This window comes from Bubalus bubalis, chromosome 2 (genome assembly GCF_019923935.1).
Source record: "Bubalus bubalis isolate 160015118507 breed Murrah chromosome 2, NDDB_SH_1, whole genome shotgun sequence".
Taxonomy (NCBI): domain Eukaryota; kingdom Metazoa; phylum Chordata; class Mammalia; order Artiodactyla; family Bovidae; genus Bubalus; species Bubalus bubalis.
In genome coordinates this window covers 147,200,415-147,222,043 of record NC_059158.1, presented here as the reverse complement: position 1 = coordinate 147,222,043, position 21,629 = coordinate 147,200,415, and the positions used below count along the sequence as shown (strand labels likewise).

The window sequence follows — 21,629 nt, the reverse complement described above, 5'->3', positions numbered from 1 at the left end:
GTTAGTAAAGTAGGTTATTTTATCCTCTTTAGAGTTTGGTACTGAAATATTAACATATTTTGTGATTTAATCAAGAGTCAGAATTTAGATTTATAGACGCCCATCTTTTATTTATTGATCCTAATTGTGTGAGAAATGGGTCCATGAAATCAAACTGGAGTTAAGTGGTTTTTATTTTGAATCAACTGAATAAATACCAGAAAAGGAAAATATTTATATATTTTCCTGGAGTGGAGAGTAAATCTTAATCCTGAGAAGACTTATATATTATTAAATTGTTTTCCTTCCCTCTATACCTTCAGTCTCACAAGATTTTCTATACAGCAATGAAGAATGCTAATGCTAGTAATACCAATGAAAGAGGAATGCTAGTTCCTCCCAAGAATCCATAAATTTGTCCAATCCTTTGAAAATGAGTCATAATTAGCCATTAGAAAAAACTGACATATGTATTTACTCTTTAAAGAATGAAAATTTTAGTTCCCTAATATTTTCAACTCTTGTTCTGAAGCTTGTAAGATTAAATCATTTGGTCAAGTACATAAAACTAGATGATGTCCAATCTGGAATAAAAGTCCAGGTTTCCTGATACACAAGCTGCAAAGCAGCAGAAAAGGAAATAATGTGGAAATCAATGATGTGGCTGAAACTCCAGAAAAATCAAATTCTTGAACCTTTACTTCCTCATCCATAAAATGAGGGAGGTGGATTAAATGATTGATGCATTTCCTTTCAGCTCTAACCTTTTCTAAATGCAGGGAGGATAAGCTGATAAAACCTGTGACAGATGCAGTCATATTGCTAGAGATTTTTTATTGCCAACTTGGGGTTTCTCAACTACTTTTCTTGTAAGTCCGTATGAGCTCAGGTTCAAATTCCAGCCCTATCCTATTTATATAGCCTTTATAAATAATTTATCCTATTAGACAAGAGGAAATAAGGGTCCCAAGAGATTAATAGTAGCTACATGTCAAACAGTTAAGATAATGGAGAATATACCCAAATACTTAGCAGTGCCCAGCACAGAGTAAGATGTTCAGTAATTGCATGTCTGTGTATCTGGGGTATTTCAGTCCATCCCGGCTGACATTAACAGAATGCCATAGACTGAGTAGCTTATAAACAACAGAAATTTATTTCTCACAAATAACTGTGGGAGAGGTTTGGAAGTCCAAGATCAAGGCTTTGGCAGATTCTGTCTGGTGAGTGCCCCTTTCCTGGTTCACAGATGGTCATCTTCTCACTGACTTCACAGGGAGAAGTGATAGGGAGCTCTCTGAGGCCTGCTTCGTAAGAGAACTAATCCAATTCATGAGACCTCCACCCTCATGATCTAGTCATCTCCCAAAGCTCTACCTCCAAATACTAACACAGTGAGGGTTAGGTTTCAATAAATGAATTTCAGGGATGGTGAGGGGGTGAGGCACAAACATTCAGACTTTTGGATGGGGGTAAAATAATACCAACATACACATGGTAAAACCTGCTATATCCCCAGCAATTCAAATATTAGACAGACAGGCATATGACAAACGTGAACAAGTATTTCCACAAAAGAATTACACACATAACTGAAAAATAGCCCCCAGGTCTGGCTCACCAGAGTTCAGCTATATATATTTAGTTTAAAAGACTTTGTGAAATAGTGAGTGCAAAGGGGAAGAGGGAGAAACGAAGAAAGGGAGAAAGAAATGACCTCAACAAAGAGGCAACCCACAGCCTATAAATCTTAAGGAATTTGGACTCCTTGCTATCTGTTATCTTGTCTCTGTTTCTCTTAGTTTGGTCCACAAACCACTTCCACCTAGAATGCTTGTTACAACTGCAGATGCCCGATACTCACTCATTTTTAACATGCTACCTCCTTAATTTTTATACATTTTTAGCTTGCCTTTGACTGTGTGGATCACAATAAACTGGAAAATTCTGAAAGAGATGGGAATACCAGACCACCTGACCTGCCTCTTGAGAAACCTATATGCAGGTCGGGAAGCAACAGTTAGAACTGGATATGGAACAAACTGGTTCCAAATAGATGGAGTACTCAAGGCTGTATATTGTCACCCTGCTTATTTAACTTCTATGCAGAGTACATCATGAGAAACACTGGGCTGGAAGAAGCACAAGCTGGAAACAAGATCACCGGGAGAAATATCAATAACCTCAGATATGCAGATGACACCACCTTTATGGCAGAAAGTGAAGAGGAACTAAAAAGCCTCTTGATGAAAGTGAAAGTGGAGAGTGAAAAAGTTAGCTTAAAGCTCAACATTCAGAAAATTAAGATCATGACATCTGGTCCCACCACTTCATGGGAAATAGATGGGGAAACAGTGGAAACAGTGGCTGGCTTTATTTTTGGGGGGCTCCAAAATCACTGCAGATGGTGACTGCAGCCATGAAATTAAAAGATGCTTACTCCTTAGAAGTAAAGTTATGACTAACCTAGATAGCATATTCAAAAGCAGAGACATTACTTTGCCAACAAAGGTCCGTCTAGTCAAGGCTATGGTTTTTCCAATGGTCATGTATGGATGTGAGAGTTGGACTGTGAAGAAAGCTGAGCGCCGAAGAATTGATGCTTTTGAACTGTGGTGTTGGAGAAGACTCTTGAGAGTCCCTTGGACTACAAGGAGATCCAACCAGTCCATCCTAAAGGAGATCAGCCCTGGGATTTCTTTGGAGGGAATGATGCTAAAGCTGAAACTCCAGTACTTTGGCCACCTCATGTGAAGAGTTGACTCATTGGAAAAGACTCTGATGCTGGGAGGGATTGGGGGCAGGAGGAGAAGGGGACGACAGAGGATGAGATGGCTGGATGGCATCACTGACTTGATGGATGTGAGTCTGGGTGAACTCTGGGAGTTGGTGATGGACAGGGAGGCCTGGCATGCTGCGATTCATGGGGTCACAAAGAGTCGGACACAACTGAGTGACTGAACTGAACTGAACTGAATTTGAGAACCTAGTCCAACTGCTGTGTGGCCAGTGCTTGAAAATGTTGTCCATAACTGAGTCCTAAAATAGCTTAGATTCCAAGCCAAGGATTGCCCACACCAAATTACCTGCAAACCATCACAACTAAGAAACCAGTTTTTAATGCATCAAAGCTAATGAGAAACAGTAAAATCTACAGCTCATGAATTTGTCGGGTATCTGGGTACCGGAAGGAATAGGTACTACTGCAAAGATGACCCTTCTGGAATTTTCTCAGCATATTCTAAAATGCCAGTAACAACATTTCTTTCATTCTTAACACTAATTTTAACAGTGAACTGAAATAACACTTTGTATTATAGTGAGCAGTCAGGTAAATTACATCGACAACTGAATTATAGTATTTATTAAAGTTATTTTTACAAATTCAGGTCTCCAAACATTAAAAGGTTGTTTTTCACTTTAACATGTGCTTTGCAAATGTATATCAGCAGAAGACAGTGCTTTGGGTGAATAGATTTTAGTCTTCAAAAATGCGACTGCATCCTTCATCTCTAGTTTTTCCACCTCCCAATTATTGACCTTACCAAAGAAAGAAGAAAATAATCAGTTTGCAAGAAGATGATGACATATAAAAGCTAGTTTTGACACCCAAGGATATTAAAATAACATCAAGCCAACCACTTACAATTTATGCACATTTTAAAAAGTTTAGTTATGACTATATATACTAGGGTTGAAGAAAGCTCTCACAGTGAAAATTACAAAAACTTTAAAGGTCCTCTAAAGGGTGCAAACATTTCTTTTTTGGGATAATCTTCCTTAGAATATACATAATAGCCAATATGAAAAAAAAAAAAAGTGTTACAGATTAGCTCATTAGAGAAATGGGCCATCTTAACCTTGATAATCCAGGCATGATCCAGTTTTAGATACTAAAGTATCATAACGAAGATTCAAATGTTTACATTTCATATTATATGCAGGACCAAATGACTGGCATTTAGATCGATCCTAACATTAATATAAACTTCTTTGTATGGTCCTCACTCCATACAGATACCTTGAGGCTGCTCAAGTTGTAGTGTTCAGAATCAAATGAAGTACAGAGAGGGAAGAACTATCCTCTTAAAACCCTCCAGCATTTTCTAGTGAGAAATATCCTTAATGGCCTCACAATGACCCATGAAAACAAAGCTTTAATCAACATCTTTTCTTCTCCTGTTTAAGATAACCTAGAAACTGAATATGGTTTCATGTTCTTAAATAGGAAAATATATTATTTACATTTTTCTACTTAATAAAAAAGATTAAATTATAAAACCCCAAGTAAATGACTAGCAATCAACTTAGCAGGAACAAAATCATATACCAGAAATGTTCTTTTTCAAAGAAAACAATAAACAAAACAATTATTCCAATACTGCTGGCAGTTTTTCTAGTCCTAGTAACCAACTTCAACCATAACAGTCCTGGCAAAACGAACATCAGTAACTGAAGATGATTTCATTTGCAATTTTTCTTACCAAGATTACATGAAAACCCATTATTTTCAAATGCCGCATTTTCATAGCAAGGTATCCTTTGGGGTGGGTTGAATCCAAACAGTAAGCAGATTTAGGAACACAGAGCACAGCTACTCTGAAAACAAAAATACAAACTAGTTACTAATGAGATGACTGTGTACAACCTTGCTGTATTCTTGTTCTTTGGAGATTTCAAAGCTGAGCCCTCCACTGACCACATTCCTCACCGTTCCCTCCTGTTCTAGCCCTTCACTTCCTCATTACCTGGCCTGTGCAGACATTCCAGTATGTGAAGGCCACTTAGGAACAAAAAGCTTATAAAGATGTTTTATACAAACAGTATCTCTTAACCATCTTTAAGAATGGCTACATTCTTCATGAAGAAAATTTTCAGATATGAAAGCACCCATTTTAGGGCTTTCTTATACAGAGGTAATCGCTGATCTGAATATAATTACTTATGCCACTAGAAGTACTGGTGTAGATAACACTAAATGGAAAATGCTGTTTGTACATATTGTCTCCCCAAGAGAGCAGCATTTAAAAACCAGGATGGGGAGACCAAAAACAAAGAAGAGATAGACAAGACTGTTGAAAAATAATATCTGTATGTGTAAAAAAAACTGAAGGTGTAATCTTTTTTCATTGTTCACCGCCTTTTGGAAAGATTAAGTTCATTGGGGGGAAAAAGACATTTGTATCCTTACTGTCTCCTGAGATAAAGAGAAAGAAATTTTATATCTTTAAAGGAACACTGATTTCTCATTTCTTCTCAGTACTTTAGGCTGAGAGCTATTACATTATATTATTATGCCAGAACAGTTGAATTCCAGAAAAAAGAAAAACAATCTTTCAATGAGGCCAGAGAGAAAGGCTTTTCTTAAGGGGAGATAGGCGCTACGTATAGGGAAGATAGTGGCTGAAAAAGATGGCCAAGGAGCAATCTAGATGGATTTGGAAAGGAGCAAAAGTTACAGAGCTGTGAGTGGGAAGTGATGGGCGGATAAAGAGTCTGAATCCCTACAGACTTTTTTCTGTACCTCTCTCTACGTATTCATGTCCTACAAAGCAGTAGGGGATGTAAGTCGCCTGGGGTCAGGATCCATGTCTGACTCAGCTCTGTGCCCTGCAGGCCCTAGCAAAGCCATGAACACGGGGTGTGAACACAGGGTGTGTGCAACACGACCTGATCCAGCTGCTTACAAGGCAGAGCGTGCTCTTAGGGAGCAGCATCAATTTATCCCAGAGACACCTTCTGTACTGTGTGAGTCAAGGCAACTACTTCTAATTAACCTCACTATGGTTCGATCCATATACAATATACCTTAATTAAAAAACTAAAGTTTTTCTACCTTTTGAAAGGTTTGACTGGTAGAACAAAATATTTATACTGGGTATTTTATTTGGGTAGAAGTCTTAATTCTTTAGGATCGCTATTTCATTATCTTGTCAAAAATTCACACTGTGCCGATGGTTTCAATTATGTCAATGTTGTTTGATTGCACTGTTTAGCGTTAAATCCTAATTTTTTTAAACTGCCTGTTTCATCAAATGGCCAACTCCAACCCACGGTCTTCAACCACAGTGCTCACATGTATACCTAAGGAGTAGACTAACGGATGAGACGTCCTTAGGTGCATAACAAGCTCCATACAAATAGAAAGTCTGTGTAGTGTTACTGCTATTTAATATGAAGTCTTTAAGAATTAAGATTTAAATACAGACAGCTCAGCAAATGAGTATGTGTAAACAACCTCTGAATATCTGTAGAAGTTACCACGTCCACATCAGAAAATGGAAGCACTTGGCTCTGGTTAGCATCCATTCTGATTTCAAAATCTGGAAGAAAAAAAAAAAATGATACTAATTTTTCAAACACTGCTCAGTGATTTTTTTGTTTAAAAATGACTACTACTACTACCAATAACGACAATGGCAATAGCTAAGGTATACCGAGCTTACTTACTTATGTCAGATACTAGACTGGATTTTACATGTATTGTCTCATTTGTAGGTCACAGGAACCCTATGAGGTGGGTACTATTATTACTGCCATTTTACACATAAGCAAAGAGGCTGGCGAGTGCTGAAAGCATGGCACTAGTAAGCCGGGGAGTGAAAATCCACACCCAGGCAGCCCACTCCAGGGCCAATGCTGCATCACACTAAGCTGCCACAGTAAACTCCTAATCTTTTGTCAGAAAAAAAACAAATATAAAGTAAACCAGAAGAAACTTGTATAAAGTCCCATACCAATAAAATAATTATGTGGCAACTGTACACTTTGTGAGAAGCACCCTTCCCCCAGAAGGTCACTCAGCGCTGCGGCGACCTTTGGCTGTGGACAGAAGGTCGTGGGGGGCAACTGCGGCAGCACCAAGTCCAGGTCCTTGTGACAGGGAGCATCATCGAGTTTTAGACAAGCAGCCACAACATGAAGCCTGTGAACATTCCTCTCCACGTCACCTAAAAAAAAAATGTAGTTAAGAAAGATATTAACGTCACATTAAAGAAATTGTATTAATGTACCTATAATTCTGATTATCTGCTTCTTATCAGGAGGGATTTTTCTGGGTCCCCCAAGCTCCCACAGTGTGTAGATTGGTGCCTGTACCTGATAAGGTTTTAAGGTTTAAAATACCTTTCAAGGTGCTTTAGCCTCACTCTTCACTGAACTGATGGGGAAACCCTAAAGGATGTTAAAACACATCCTGGTTAACTAAGGGCAAAGTTGGAGCTAGAATTCAAGTCTCCTGGGTTCACAGCTGCTTACCCTACATTAGACTGCTTGAAAAATCAGCACATAGTATTCCTCTTCCACACTTCAACTCTGAAATTTCATTCCACTGTTTTTAAAAGGATTTCAAATAACTCTATTTCCCAGATATGGGCTTCCCAGGTGGCGCAATGGTAAAGAAGCCACCTGCCAATGTAGGAGACCCAAGAGATTTGGGTTCGATCCCTGAGTCGGGAAGATCCCCCGGAGCAGGAAATAGCAACCCACTCCAGTATTCTTGCCTGGAGAATCCCATGGACAGAGGAGCCTCACAGGCTACAGTCCATGGGGTTGCAAAGGAGTCAGACATGATGAAGCAAATGAACATGGGCGTAAGCCTGATACTGCTTTTCCCTTAAAAAAAAAAAAATAATAATATTTATTTATTTGGCTGTACTGGGTCTCAACTGCACATGCAGGATGTAGTTCCCTGACCAGGGATCAAACCCAGGCCCCCTGCATTGGGGGCGTGGAGTCTTAGCCACTGAACCACCAGGGAAGTCCCTGATTTTCCTTCTTTAATAGTAAAAACCAAAAGTAAACAATTAATTTTGGTTTCAAGAGTAAATGAATTCATTACTTTGCTAACTATTTGGTTTCTTAATCTAACAGCTGTGCCCTCATTACAGACCGTGGGTGGCAAAGCTTTATAGCTGCAAAAGTTGACTTAACTTGGCTTCAAATGTGACATGTAAAGATTAGAAGTATAAACACCTCTGATAGGGGCATAAAGAGCAACTTGAACATTTAGTCTTTGTATAGGTGCATAAAGTGTAAATAAAAAAAACAATGACGATGTGTTTCTTACTCCTGCCGTCTATGTGCAGGGTCTGTCATTAAAGGAGGCTCCACAGGGACTTCCCTCATAGCTCAGTTGGTAAAGAATCTGCCTGCAATGCAGGAGACCTGGTTCGATTTCTGGGTTGGGAAGATCCGCTGGAGAAGGGATAGGCTACACACTCCAGTATTCTTGGGCTTCCCTTGTGGCTCAGCTGGTAAAGCTGCAATGCGGGAGACCTGGGTTCGATCCCTCAGTTGGGAAGATCCCCTGGAGAAGAGAAAGGCTACCCACTCCAGTATTCTGGCCTGGAGAATTCCATGGACTGTATAGTCCATGGGTCACAAAGAGTAGGACACGACTGAGCAACTTGACTTTACAGGTTTGCTGGCTTAACGCATGGCCCTTTGACTTCACCATCTTTGGTCCTTTCATTAGGAGCACCTGCTCCAGAAGGTTTAACTGACACCGCTGCAACTGAGCCCCTCTTCAGAACCACCAGGTAGCCTGGCACTACTGCCTTATTTCAGTCACACTGCGCACTGACATCCCACCTGACGTCAGCAGATCATCAATGATGTCCTTTTGAAGAAGCTGATTAATGAGGGCCAGGGGAAAATAGTTCATCCAGCAAAATGAACACACTGCATTTAACAGGTTTTCAGAAGATATGTGGTGAAGACTACCAGTCAGAGCACTGGCCATAACTTCTAGGAACCTAGAGGGGCAGAAAGGAAACTTGGCTTACAAATATGAAGAGAAGACAAGATCATGATAGAGCTAGTGAGGTGTCACAGAACCAACAGCTTTCAGTGGATAAAACCATCAGGCTTGCATTTGCACTAGGTCTTCACACATCTTTCAGGTCAGCTGACTCTCGTAACAAATATATACATTCAGTAAATGTGAGCTGCCATGGTATGTCTCACATAGGGCAAATATTTATAGGCTTTAACTCATTTAATTCCCATTCAAACTCTATGAGATAGGTGTCATTATCATCCTCATAATAAAAATGAGTAAATAGGCTCAGTGAGGTCGAGTAACTCGTCCAAGGGCACACAGCCAAGAAGCAGCAGGGAGAGCCCTGAAATCCAAGCTGTCAGGGTCCAGAGCCTTTTAACCACTGTGCTAGGCTTTTATCCAGAGAACGCAATGGCACCCCACTCCAGTACTCCTGCCTGGAAAATCCCATGGACGGAGAAGCCTGGAAGGCTGCGGTCCATGGGGTCGCTAAAGGTCGGGCACGACTGAGCGACTTCACTTTCACTCTTTACTTTCATGCATTGGAGAAGGAAATGGCAACCCACTCCAGTGTTCTTGCCTGGAGAATCCCAGGAACGGGGGAGCCTGGTGGGCTGCTGTCTATGGGGTCACACAGAGTCGGACACGACTGAAGTGACTTAGCAGCAGCAGTAGCAGGCTTTTATCCTGAGTAAATCTACAAGGCCTGGAATGCCACTACAGGTTTATAAGCTATTAAAATTCTATTGCTATTAATGCTGTGAGCTGAAACAACCACAAGCCTAATTGTACCACCTCAGCTAAGGTTACGTAGGATAACTGAGCACAGATGAAGAGAAGGGAAATCAAGGTTAGTTGAGGCCATGGGCCCAGTGTGACACTGCTAATCAAGGGCCGAGACACACTTTGAACCCAGGTCAGTTTGACTCTTAAGGCATAAGTTATATTTCATTATATCAGAAAAAAAAAGTAGTGCATGCAAAGTACTGTGATAGTGTACCGGAAAGAACGTGGATGGGGTAGCTTTGGGGATAAGGAGAATTCAGTAAGTAGAAAAGATGGCAAAAGCGAAGACCACTTGAAACTAAGCACAGAAATGGGAGCCCTGAAAGTGCATCCTGTTCACGCTGTGGTAAGTGACTAGTGAGGCACAGGCAGGGACACTCACAGCAGCGCACGTGTGCCCTGAAGGAAGCCCTTAGTAACATGAACCACAAAGGGAAATGTCTGAGATCAACGGGGAGATCCCATGGGGGGAGGAGATGGATGACGAGAAAGGCTGTGGTAGGTCCTAGAGACAACAGTGAGGCAAAGGGAAAGCCGACGGGAGTCTGGAGGAGGCAGCCAGAAGGGCTGATCTGGAGCCCGAGGGGTAATCACCTCTCCCACTCCTCGTGCCGTACTTCATCTTCCACAACACTACCATCTGTGTCATTCCCTGCGCGTAGTCTGCTGTTTCTTTCCCTCCTGACTTGAATATAAAGTCCTTTCTACACCGGCAGTTAAACATGCTATATTTAACTGCCAACTTATGTCTACGTTACCCATTACATAGAATCTTCTGGCAAAAAAGGATTATGTCTTACTTTTGTCTTAAGTACCTGAGCACTTGGTACAAGTTTTCTGACTAAATGAACAAATACAATTAGAGGAGAAAGAGGATAATGTTACTGGAGAAGAAAGAGTCAAAAATAATGAGCTAAAAATTCACCAAGTTGTAAACATTGACTATGCACAGCTCTTTACATGCTGCTACTCATACCTCAATAAAGTGGAGCAGGAAATGGCAACCCACTCCAGTACTCTTGCCTGGAGAATCCCATAGACAGAGGAGTCCATGGGTTGTAAAGGGTCAGACACAAATGAGTGACCAAGCACACAAAGTGGTTTAAAAAAAAAAAAAAAACTTGACATGGTACTTGATAAACAGTAAACAAAACAAACAAACAAAAAAACCAAGAATGAGCTGACTTCCAGAATTATTGATCTTGAGACCCCTGTGGGATCTCCGGTGACCATATACAACCTGGAGTTCAGGAGCACACTGATGACCAGAGATGCAATCTGGGATTATCTACAGGGTGGCAAGTACAGATCAAAAAGAGAAGAAACCAAAGGACTGGAATGACAGAGTTGAAATGTTAAATGCTTTCTTCCTAGGGCTTCAAACCCAGGAAGATATTCTAGATTTAACACCTTCTCTTTACCAGAGGCCATAACATAAATAAAATGATTAAGGAACAGCATGTGGATATACAAAGTGCTAAGTCAAATTTTCTACAACTCTCCTACCTAATCCATCTCTTCCAGTCAACTCACTTCCCAAATGCTTCGAGTTACTGCTCCTAAAATCTTTGCCATTCCACCCTAGGAGGCCATCTTCCTTTCTCCTTCCTCCATAAAGCATTCATTTGGTACCTATCATATTGCCTTCCTCTCAATATACATGACTTGCCTCCTTCTCTATCCTAAGAAGGATGGAGAACACAAACTTCTTTATTTATAGTCCTCAAAATACCAACTTCAGGGAACTGCACATTCATGGACATTCAGGAATTTCTTACTGATCAATCTCAATCTATTAGCGACTCTTATCACTCCTACTTCTCCCAAGGAGAAATGCTGAGGTAGGAGCGTAGGGTTAGATCACAGTTCCTCAGTCTCAGCTCTGCTGACAACCTGGCCTGGATAATTCGTGGTTGCAGTGCTGACTTGTGCACAGTAGGACGCTGGCGGCATCCCCAGCCTCCACCCACTAGAGAGTGTACAACAACCCTCTCCCCCCACCTCCCCAACCACACAAAACCTAACGTCCCCAGATATTGCCAGATGTCCCCTAGGAGGCAAAATCACGGCCAATTGAGAACCAATGAGTTAGACGAAAGCAGAGCAGACAGACAAGTACAACATTCATGACTCCCCCTCAGTATGACCTGTTCCTAGTCGTGTTTTGTCAAATTTCCTAACCTGTGTGTAGCTACTTAGGATTACCTTGGTTATCCATCCTCTATTTCCAACATAACAATTTTACTGGACCAAGTTATCTCCTGGGACACCTACAGTCAACTGAAAAACTCCCTAACTACTCAGTGTTTGTTCTCTGAATTCTACGGAATCCGTGGGGCTGTTTCTGGAGTTTTATTTACTACTCAGCTTAACAATGCTACTTACTCCAGTATTCTTGCCTGGAGAATCCCATGGACAGAGGAGCCTGGCGGGCTACAGTCCATGGGGTCGAAAAGAGTCAGGCACGACTGAGCGACTAACAATTTCACCCTTTTCACTCTCACATCTTAACAGTATTTGTCAAGAAGGGGCAGGAGGAACATAGGAGCCAGCTTCATAATAAAACCAAGAGTGGGTAGTAGAGGAAGACTGAATTTGGGGAGAATCTTTTCAACCTTTATGTCTATTCTGTGCCAGGCTCTGTGCTACGTTTAGAAACACAGGCACCTGGGTCTGATGCTAGAAAGCTCTGCAATTGTGGAGAGAGGTTTACTGACAAATAACTGCAGCTATATGTCAAGGTTCCACAAGAGATTTATATAAGACACGACAAGCACAGGAGCTCTGATGGAGACATAAGGGAAAGCACAGGACACATATAGGAAGTGAGTCTTTTTGGAACAATGGAGGGTACAGTAAGCAGCTGCTTTTCTTGGCCCAGCATTTCTTTGATCACCAGAGCAAAAGAAATGGGCATGTGACCCAAACTCGGTCAATCAGATTTTCTCTTCTGGAAATCTAGATCTTGAGAAAAAAACCACAGGGACAAAAAGCTGATGGAGCCAAGCTGGGCATGCATGTTCAGTTGCTCAGCCATGTCCAACTCTTTGCAACCCCATGGACTGTAGGTCTCCAGGCTCCTCTGTCCATGGGATACTCCAGGCAAGAATACTAAAGCGGGTTGCCATGTCCTACTCCAGGGGATCTTCCCAACCCAGGAATCGAACCTGTGTCTCTTGCATCTCCTGCAGTGGATTCTTAACCACAGCATAACCTGGGAGCCAAGCCACTTGGTGGCCAAGGAATGGCCTGTGAACCCTGCCACTGAGACCCTCAGAACTGCCAGTTTATTCCTCCAAGGCCTTAATCTAATAATTACTGCGTATCAGGCACTGCCTTAAGATTCTGACACAGGTTAACTCACTTAGTCCTCATAACAACGATTATTAAATTGTCCAGTATGATTAGAAATAAGTCATTATTCATGCCCATTTTAACAGATGAAGAAACTGAGATACAGGTAAGTTACAGGTAAGGTAAAGTTAAGTAGGTAACGAATGGCAGAACTAAGATTCAAACCTAAGCAAGATGTCTCCTGGGTCTGCACTTTTAGTCACTCTTCTAACAAATGACATGTTATATACGTTTCTGGTTTTTAACAAACCCTTAACTGATCTAGAGAAGAAGGAAAGATGTTCTGGGTGGAAAGAAGAGGTCTGAAAGAGCCTGGCACATCTGAGGAATTGCTGTGTTTATTAGTAGAAATGTATGATTGGAGTTAAAATGAAAAGAACAGAAAGCGGTAGTTTGGGACCAGATAAAGAGCTAGGGTCAAAACTGAATTATAAACTAGGGTGCTAAGGGAGTAAGTTGGGCAAAAGTTTGAAACGAAGTCTCCTACACTGAATTATCAAATACACTGCAAAGAACAACAACAGAAGAGCAAAAGCAAAGCATGTCTCTAAGATAAAATTGTTTACCTTCATAAATAAAGAATATTATGTTTTATTTCTGGACATGAATGGGTTTGCTTGTGAGAATTCATTGAGCTTTGTAATCTTTTCTATAAATATGATATGTGGCAATAAAAAAAGTAAAAAGGAACAAGTACATACTCGTGGGTCTGGCATTTGTAGAAGTGATTGAGAGAAGAATATACATTAAGAATACCAACAAGGCTTTTCACATTTAGGAAGCCAGGTTCATCTGCTGCTTTCTTTATAAATAAGTCCATCAAACCAACAGGTCGAAAGCCAAAGTTTTCAAATAAAATGAGGAGAAAAAGAACCTAAAAAAAAAAAAGAATTGAGGGTAAACGTCTTAAGAATTACAGTATGTTATCAGCAATCTTTCCAATTTCAAACAGTTTAAATAAGCAACAGAATTGTCCTGATTGAAAAATATTCCCTTAAAAGGAGTAATTATCTTTCCCTTATAAAATATCAAGTTAATAAGCAACCTCTTTTTATCAGCCAAGAAGCAGAGCACACAATGGTTCTCATTTCCAATGTCATTTAAAATAAATCCTTTCCTACACGCTTTTCATACAAAATCTCTGCAAATTACCTTTAAATATTCCTCTTCTGAAGTTTTTCAAAATGACCATCAATTTCAAACTGCTCTCCTTTCCAAACCTAGACACTTCCTATATTCTAATAGATAAAAGATAACTTAAAAGTTTCTATGTTCAATATTAAACACTAGAAGTGAGAACAGAGCTGAAATACAATGATTAAAATAAATGTTCCACTTCACCTCTCATTTCCCTCTTTGTCATTCTTACAGTAAGGAGTTCTCTTTCCAAAATCAATTTCCATAGTAAACACAATATTCACCTCAACCTCCAAAGTGAACTAAGCCAGTAATCTAACATGGTTACCTCGGCTTCACTATAAAAAGAAGTTTTTACCAGTTGCTTCATTCAGACGTTTTATTATGAACACAGGCCCTGATAAGGCTCTTACCCTTGAAGAACCAAGCAAACTTTCCATACATAGAAGACAGTAATGACATTTTATTCTTCAAAACGCTTAAGCCCGTAATATTACCTATCTTTATTATTCTAAATCTAACAAAGGAAACATAGAAAGGCATAAATAATCCTTAGTATCCAACCAAAGTACCATATAATATTATGAAAAAGACTTTGGCAATACAGTTTTTGTTTTGGATAGAAAGATGATCAAGATATTGAACAGTATATAATAGGTAACACTCAGACAGAAATTGTAAGGAGCTAATTTTTCAAACCAATTTAGCACTGGAATATTTTGGAATCTAAACCACTTTAAAATGATAGAGAATTATATCCACAAATAAATAAATAGATTTCTTAAAAGTTTCTGAGACTTATTCTAAACTATTAACATACTTACTTTTTTCAACTTCCAGATGTCAAAAGTTGTAGCCACATAATCTGCTATTCCTTTAAAAAGATCTATATTAATATATTGGAGGTCCCTGCAAGACTGCAATATGTTGATCAATATTTTAAAAGGACACCCATGGATGTTACCTTTAAGAATGAGTTAGATAAACAAAAATTACCAGATGATTTTGACTGTAAGATTCAAGATACTATATACCCAGCATTTTTCTTTAGAAAAACAGCACTGTATTTTGTAAAAACAAAAAACAATTATAGGTAAAAATAAACTTTAGATCTAACCATATCATCAGATATTTTTTCATATAACAGCAAACAAACAAAACAAATATAGCTCAGAACAGATCGGATGCTATAAACCATGTAAGAAAAATTCCCCTTACTTGTGACTCTCTTACTGCACTCATTCAGAAGGATAATGGAACGGTGATTCATGGCGGCCAGTACCTCAAACATATGCTGGCAATTCAAAACAGAAAACTGGTCTAATTCTTTCAAGGCTTTCATCTAAAGAAAAATAAATTTTAATTTATCATTTGTGGTAAAATAAATTAAAATCTTATATTTAAATAAAAAAGGATAAAGTTTGAGCAAAATGACTCAGATATATATAGATAAATGTATGTAAATACATACACACATAAATCTCTCTATTATTCCACTTAAGCGAAGTTATACCCAAAAGCACAACAATGTCCTCCTAATGAACTGACTTTAGGAGATGATAGCAAATCACAGGAAATATCTTTTTCAAATTTTACCCAATAGAGAAAATTCAGAAAGTATTTACCTCCAATTTCCTTTTAAGACCAATCGGAGCATCTTTTCCAATACTTCTCATTACAGTTTGTAATGTGAAGACATGTTTTATTTTCCAAACCTGCTCATCAACTAGCATCCTGTCATCACACACAACAAATACCACAGTCTTAGGATCTTAAAACCAGAAGAGAAATCTTAAAAGTCATTTGGTCCAGTTCATACTTATAGGCAAGAAATATGAAGCCCAAAGAAATGAAGTATCTGCCCACCAGAGTGTAAACAGTTAGTGAAAGCTCCAGGACCCAACTGGTATTCTTTTCTCATACATTATTTTGCTATCTTTTTGCATAAACAAACACTAGGAGACTATATTAAGACATCCCAATGCATAGTCAATGAAAATGAGAATTAAAAATTATTCTCATAAACCTGTGACATAAGATTAGGTGCATCAATTTTATAAAAACTTAACCTCCTTTGCAAGCTGGGCTACTGTCCTGTGACCTCCACACAGTGCCCAAATAACCATTATGAACTGAGCATGTATCAGTTCCCCCCAGCCCATGTCAATACTATGTTTTAAGATAATTTTAATGTTACCCACACTTTTTTTTATAGTGAATCCTGAAAGAAGCATTATTTCTAGCTTCACCTGTTCCAAAGTCAGGATTTTAAGTTTAATAAGCTATTAAAGACCAGCTTCCCTTGTAGGTCAGTTGGTAAAGGATCTGCCTACAGTACAGGAGACCTGGGTTTGATTCCCAGGTCAGGAAGATCCCCTGGAGAAGGAAATGGCAACCCACTCCAGTAGTCTTGCCTGGAGAATCCCATGGACGGAGGAGCCTGGCAGGCTACAGTCCATGGGGTCGCAAGAGTCCGACACAACTTAGCAACCAAACCGCCACCACCACCAATAAAGTCTTTCATCTTTGTTTTTGATTTGAGATAAAGGAAAAAGAGAAAGCCACTTGAAGAAAGTGTAAGAGAGTTCTCACCGCAATCCTGCCAGAAGAACATCCACATTCTTGCATGGCTCCATCGTGTTCAAGATAGTTGACAAAACTGAAAGACATTTCTCATCACACTCATTGATACGTTCCTATTGAAATGTAATCACAAAAACACTATAGGTAATGAGTTCAGAGTAGATGACCTCACCCAGGCAAAATCACTGAACTGATGCTTTCAATTAAAGGATTAAGTATCAAACCAATTATTCAGAGTCAGTCCACAATAAACAGCAACTTTGGAAAACCAGAGGTTATATGTAAATGAACTTTTCAAATAATTGATACACATGCTTTTTGTATCAACAATTTCTTTACACTTTAAATTACCACTGAAAATGATTTGACATTGATTATATTCCTCCACTTCTGAAATAACTTTCATCAAGCATTATTTTTACCCCTTTTTGAGACCGAAGGCCATCATGGTGACAAGTGCAGTAATAAGCTATAGGGCAGTTTTCCCTCCCCTAATGAATCTTACATTGCTGTGCTTACAATTTCCCTATATTCTTTCCTGAGTATCAAACTGCAACCTCAGTTGTGAACTTTCTAATTCACATCTGCTGTCACATTTTACCACCACTATCTGGATCTCAAGAGGAACCCAGGCTCCCTGGATCCTTCTTTCAAACCCTTTGAATCAGGGTTATTAATTTAGTTCCAGAAACGGCCTAATTTAGAAAGTGAACAGTAATAGCACAGCTCACTTAGTGCTCTACAATTTAATCACAACTAGTCTATACACCTCACAAGAGTACTTGTAATCACACCTGAAAGATGTATGCTCTTTTGCTAAAATTACATGACCAACAAGCCACAAAGCCTCAAGTCAGAAGCAGATATTGATAAGAAATGGATACTGCTGGAAGGAAAAAAGGTCTCATTCCCATGAGAGGGTTTCCATTATAGCATTCCATCAATATCTCCTATAAAAGAAAAGACCACCTGCTAGGTGTTTGAAGGGCAAGCTTCACTGATGATATATTTCATACCTAGCTATAATGTCTTTGCAACATTCTCATGTTAGTGAGATACAATTATATGTATAGATTATCTGACCCCAAATACCCATTGGTCATATTTCACCAATGCAGATACTATGATGATGGGAATACTGTCCAAAATTCATTTAGAGAATCACTGACTAGGTAAAGTGACTTACTGCAATTACTTTTAAGTAACTATATAGGGAACAGAGTCTACCAAAAAACACAGATATTCTGCAGTTTAAACAAACATACACAATACAAATTAGTTACTGGTTGAAAACATATGGAAATCACAGTAATGTTAGAAGTTAAAAACTCTCAAATATCTATAAACTCAATCCTTGAATTCTATAGTAAGATAGGATACATATCAGATCATCCTTGGGAAATTCCTATCTTAAAAAAAAATTATTTAATTATGATCATTGAGTTTTGAAGTCTGAAGAGCCCACTCTTAAGAGGTAAACAATTACTTAAAGGAACTATTCTTTTCCTTGGCCAACTTTGGTGTCATTTCAGTGACATCGAAGAGGACACTGACTCCTTTGTTTGAAACTAAAAGTGATTCCCCCCATCCAATTTCATTTTTCCAATAAATTTTCCACTCACAGAGTGATCTAAATACTAACTGAAGTAGCTTGACCTTTGCTTAAAATACTCCAGTGGATCCCCACTGCCTATAGCATAAAGGCAAACCCCTTAGCCAAGCATAAAAGGCTCTTTATGATTCAGCCTTTTTTCCCCCCAACCTCATGCCTTGTCATGAGACCAACCCCTCTTCCTTGACAACCACGGCACAATTTCCTACCAATTCCCTCAAACTCATAACCCTAATAATCTGTACTTCCAGCCACAGTGAACTACTTTCAGTTCCCCAAACTTTTCTCCAGGATTTGAACAGTCTTCTCTACTTGAAACACCATCTCATTGGCTATCAACCTTCTCACTTGACTGCTGGCCATCCCTTGCACTCAGCTTAGACATCATCTACTGGGCTTGAATTTTAGCTCTATTATGACAAGGTGTTTGTTCATTAAACCAGCAAGTATTTATCAAATACCTACAAATGGTGACATTAACAAATATGTGGCCTTGGGCAAGCTATTTAACCTCTCTAAGCCTAAATTTCCTCATCAGAAAGAAGAAAGTAACAATGACTACTTTTAAAAGCTACATTGAGAATTATATGAGACAATCCTCCTTTCAAACTCTGTACATATCACTGCTTCAAACAGTAATCTCGTATCCTTCACCCCGATCACCTCTTCCCATCATGAAGGCGTTCTCCCAACTAGGTTTGAAGCCCCTGGTTACACACTGTGTATTTTTCTTTCATCGCACTAAAAGCTCTATGTGGCCCTTATTTTGTAATTGCATTCCCAATGATCAGTGCTACAGTATCGTAGTGCCTACAATGTCGTAAATGTATGAATGAATATTGGTTATTTTTGTAATTGCCTACGAAGTATCTGTTGTCCCCTCTACGTTACAAGGGCAGGAATTGTGTTTTCCATATCTTTACATCCCTAGTAACAATTAGTTATTACTAATCCACAGTTGACAGCCAATGAACATTTACTGTGTGAATAAATAAATTCAGTAGTTGTGACTTTAGCCAAGTTGCTTAACATAACAAAATCTCTTTCTTCATCTGCTAGAGTAACACCAACCTCACACAGCTATTGTAAAGATTAAACAGGACAACACAAGTAAAAGGTATATAGGTAGTCAGTAAATACTAGCTCCCTTCCCTTCCCTTCTCTCCTTTCAACTACCCAAACTGTTCTTGTATATTTTGTATCTCTTCCCACTTCAGCTTATTCACTATTACTCAACTCCAGAGAAGAAAAATGGGGAAGTGTTCACAAACTTCTAAAGCAAAAGAAAGATCTTGCTAACTTAAGGTATCTAAATCATAGAATATTAGTATCTATGCAGAAACAAATGTAAACTACCATTCCAATGGTAAGTTTCATTCAAGGAGGCTATATGTCTACTTCCTATCATTCTTTCAAGATTTGCTAAACTGAGTATATTTATACTTCCTTTTGATTTTACCTGGACCACCCTCAGCAAAGTCTGTACGAGCAGCGTGTTCTGAGGAATCCCAAGCTTCACTATAGCATGAAGACTAAACAGCAGGTTGTCGAAATACATGATCTTGGCTTCTCTCATAACGTGTTCACACAGCTGGTTAAACGCAGGGTGGTTAAACATCAATTGTTTTTCAAAGCGCTTCTGATCCTCCGACATCCGTTTGGCAATTGTCCACATGGCTGAGAAATAGTTACTACTAGGAAATGTAGGTGCTTTTGAAAATATATCTAACACATCACTCAGGGAATTACACTCCTGAGACAGTTTTCTACTGCTGATCAGGGCTGGTTTTCTTCTCTTGGTGAGAACATCTTCATCGGAGGCCTCCTGATGAAAGCTTTTCTTCAGTTCATTAACAGAGACAAGAAAGTGTTTTGAATCAAAGGACAGTCTTCTAGGACAAAGTAGTTTATCAACTGTAAAGACCGTTGCTGTGCTTATGCCCTTTGTTTGACAGCCATCACCTTCTGATTTAAAAATTAAAGCATCCTGAAAGAGAGATCTAGTAGATGAATGCATTTTATTACCAAAGGTATTTAAGAGGTTTCTTTGGTTCCAGTTTGAATAAGCAATATTTGGTCTGCAAAATGCCAAAGGATATAGCCTCACAGTTCTGCCTGTTGGAACTAAAGTACTGAGTTGTCTGAGGTTCCATAAAAAGGAACCCGCTCTGTTATTCATTTTCTAGTTACTGAAGTACTTTCAAAAGACTTTAAAGTTACCAAGATGACACACACGTCGCTTCTACATATGAATAAAAACTCATGTCTGCCGTCATTTTCCTGCAGGGGAAGAGGTTATAAGAGAAATAAAAATTAGAGTAAAATTTCTACTTAAAAATACAAAATCCATTTAACAGAGACTAAAGTGGGGACCTAGGGAGACATTAAGATTTACCTTAAAAGGGTAAAACCATTTTACCAAATACGGGCTTCCTCCACTTCTACTACAGTGTGTATGCTGCTGCTGTTGCTAAGTCGCTTCAGTCGTGTCCGACTCTGAGCGACCCCATAGATGGCAGCCTACCAGGCTCCCCCGTCCCTGGGATTCTCCAGGCAAGAACACTGGAGTGGGTTGCCATTTCCTTCTCCAATGCAGTAAAGTGAAAAGTGAAAGTGGAGTCGCTCAGTCGTGTCCGACTCTTAGCGACCCCATGGACTGCAGCCTACCAGGCTCCTCCATCCCTGGGATTTTCCAGGCAAGAGTACTGGAGTGGGGTGCCATTGCCTTCTCCGTGCATACACAGTCTTAAAGGAGCAAGGTTAGTTTGGAAGTAGTGGATGCATAAATTAAGTCTTAAAAAAAAAAATAAGAAGTGGGTTTCTGACGGGAAAGTTTTAGTATAAAGCTTTCTTTGCAGTAAGATTTTACGGAGATGTCGGCAATAAAAATTAAGGGCTTAACCTTGATGGATACTTTTTAACCCGAGGATTTAACAACAGCTAAACACGAACTGTTAAAATAAGGCCTTGGACAAGCACAACGGTTCAGGGGAGGAAGCAGCAAACTAAAGTGATGCTTGCACGTGGCCTGCGTTTGGGAGGGAGATGCAACCAGACAGTCTCACCAGGTCTCAGAACCGGTGAGAGGAGTCCGTGCTTCCCGAGCCGGGCCTTTTAGTATGAACCCACCTCCCTCAACTTACTTCCCGGGCAACTTCTGAGACCTTTCTCCGAAAGGCAAGAAGTCTAAAGCGTAGTACAACCAACTGTTCCGCTTAAGTTCGTCCTCCACTCACCTTAGAGTAGAAGCCTGTGATTGTAGACAGGCGCGGCCATGACAGTTTCCCCGCGAACTGAGCGAATCGCGAGATTTTACGGATCCCTCATAGGTCAAAAAGCGTTTGTTCGCGGGCGGACGGTTGGAAATATTTAGAGTGAAGAAAGCCTACCGAAAAG

At 39.6% G+C, this 21,629-nt stretch overlaps 1 protein-coding gene across 1 annotated transcript; it reads right to left on the bottom strand.

Moving 5' to 3' along the window:
* Positions 1-3,328: 3,328 nt before the first annotated feature.
* Positions 3,329-21,628, bottom strand: FASTKD2 (FAST kinase domains 2). The gene is made up of 12 exons (XM_006042472.4): positions 21,470-21,628; positions 19,693-20,513; positions 16,631-16,734; positions 15,664-15,772; positions 15,257-15,380; positions 14,863-15,002; positions 13,603-13,775; positions 8,572-8,735; positions 6,717-6,929; positions 6,218-6,302; positions 4,464-4,578; positions 3,329-3,519 (listed from the first exon to the last, which is right to left on the bottom strand). Exons 2-12 carry the CDS (start codon positions 20,410-20,412, stop codon positions 3,400-3,402), a joined length of 2,067 nt encoding a protein of 688 aa, XP_006042534.3. The 5' UTR covers positions 20,413-20,513; positions 21,470-21,628; the 3' UTR covers positions 3,329-3,399.
* Between the last annotated feature and the right edge of the window lies 1 nt (position 21,629).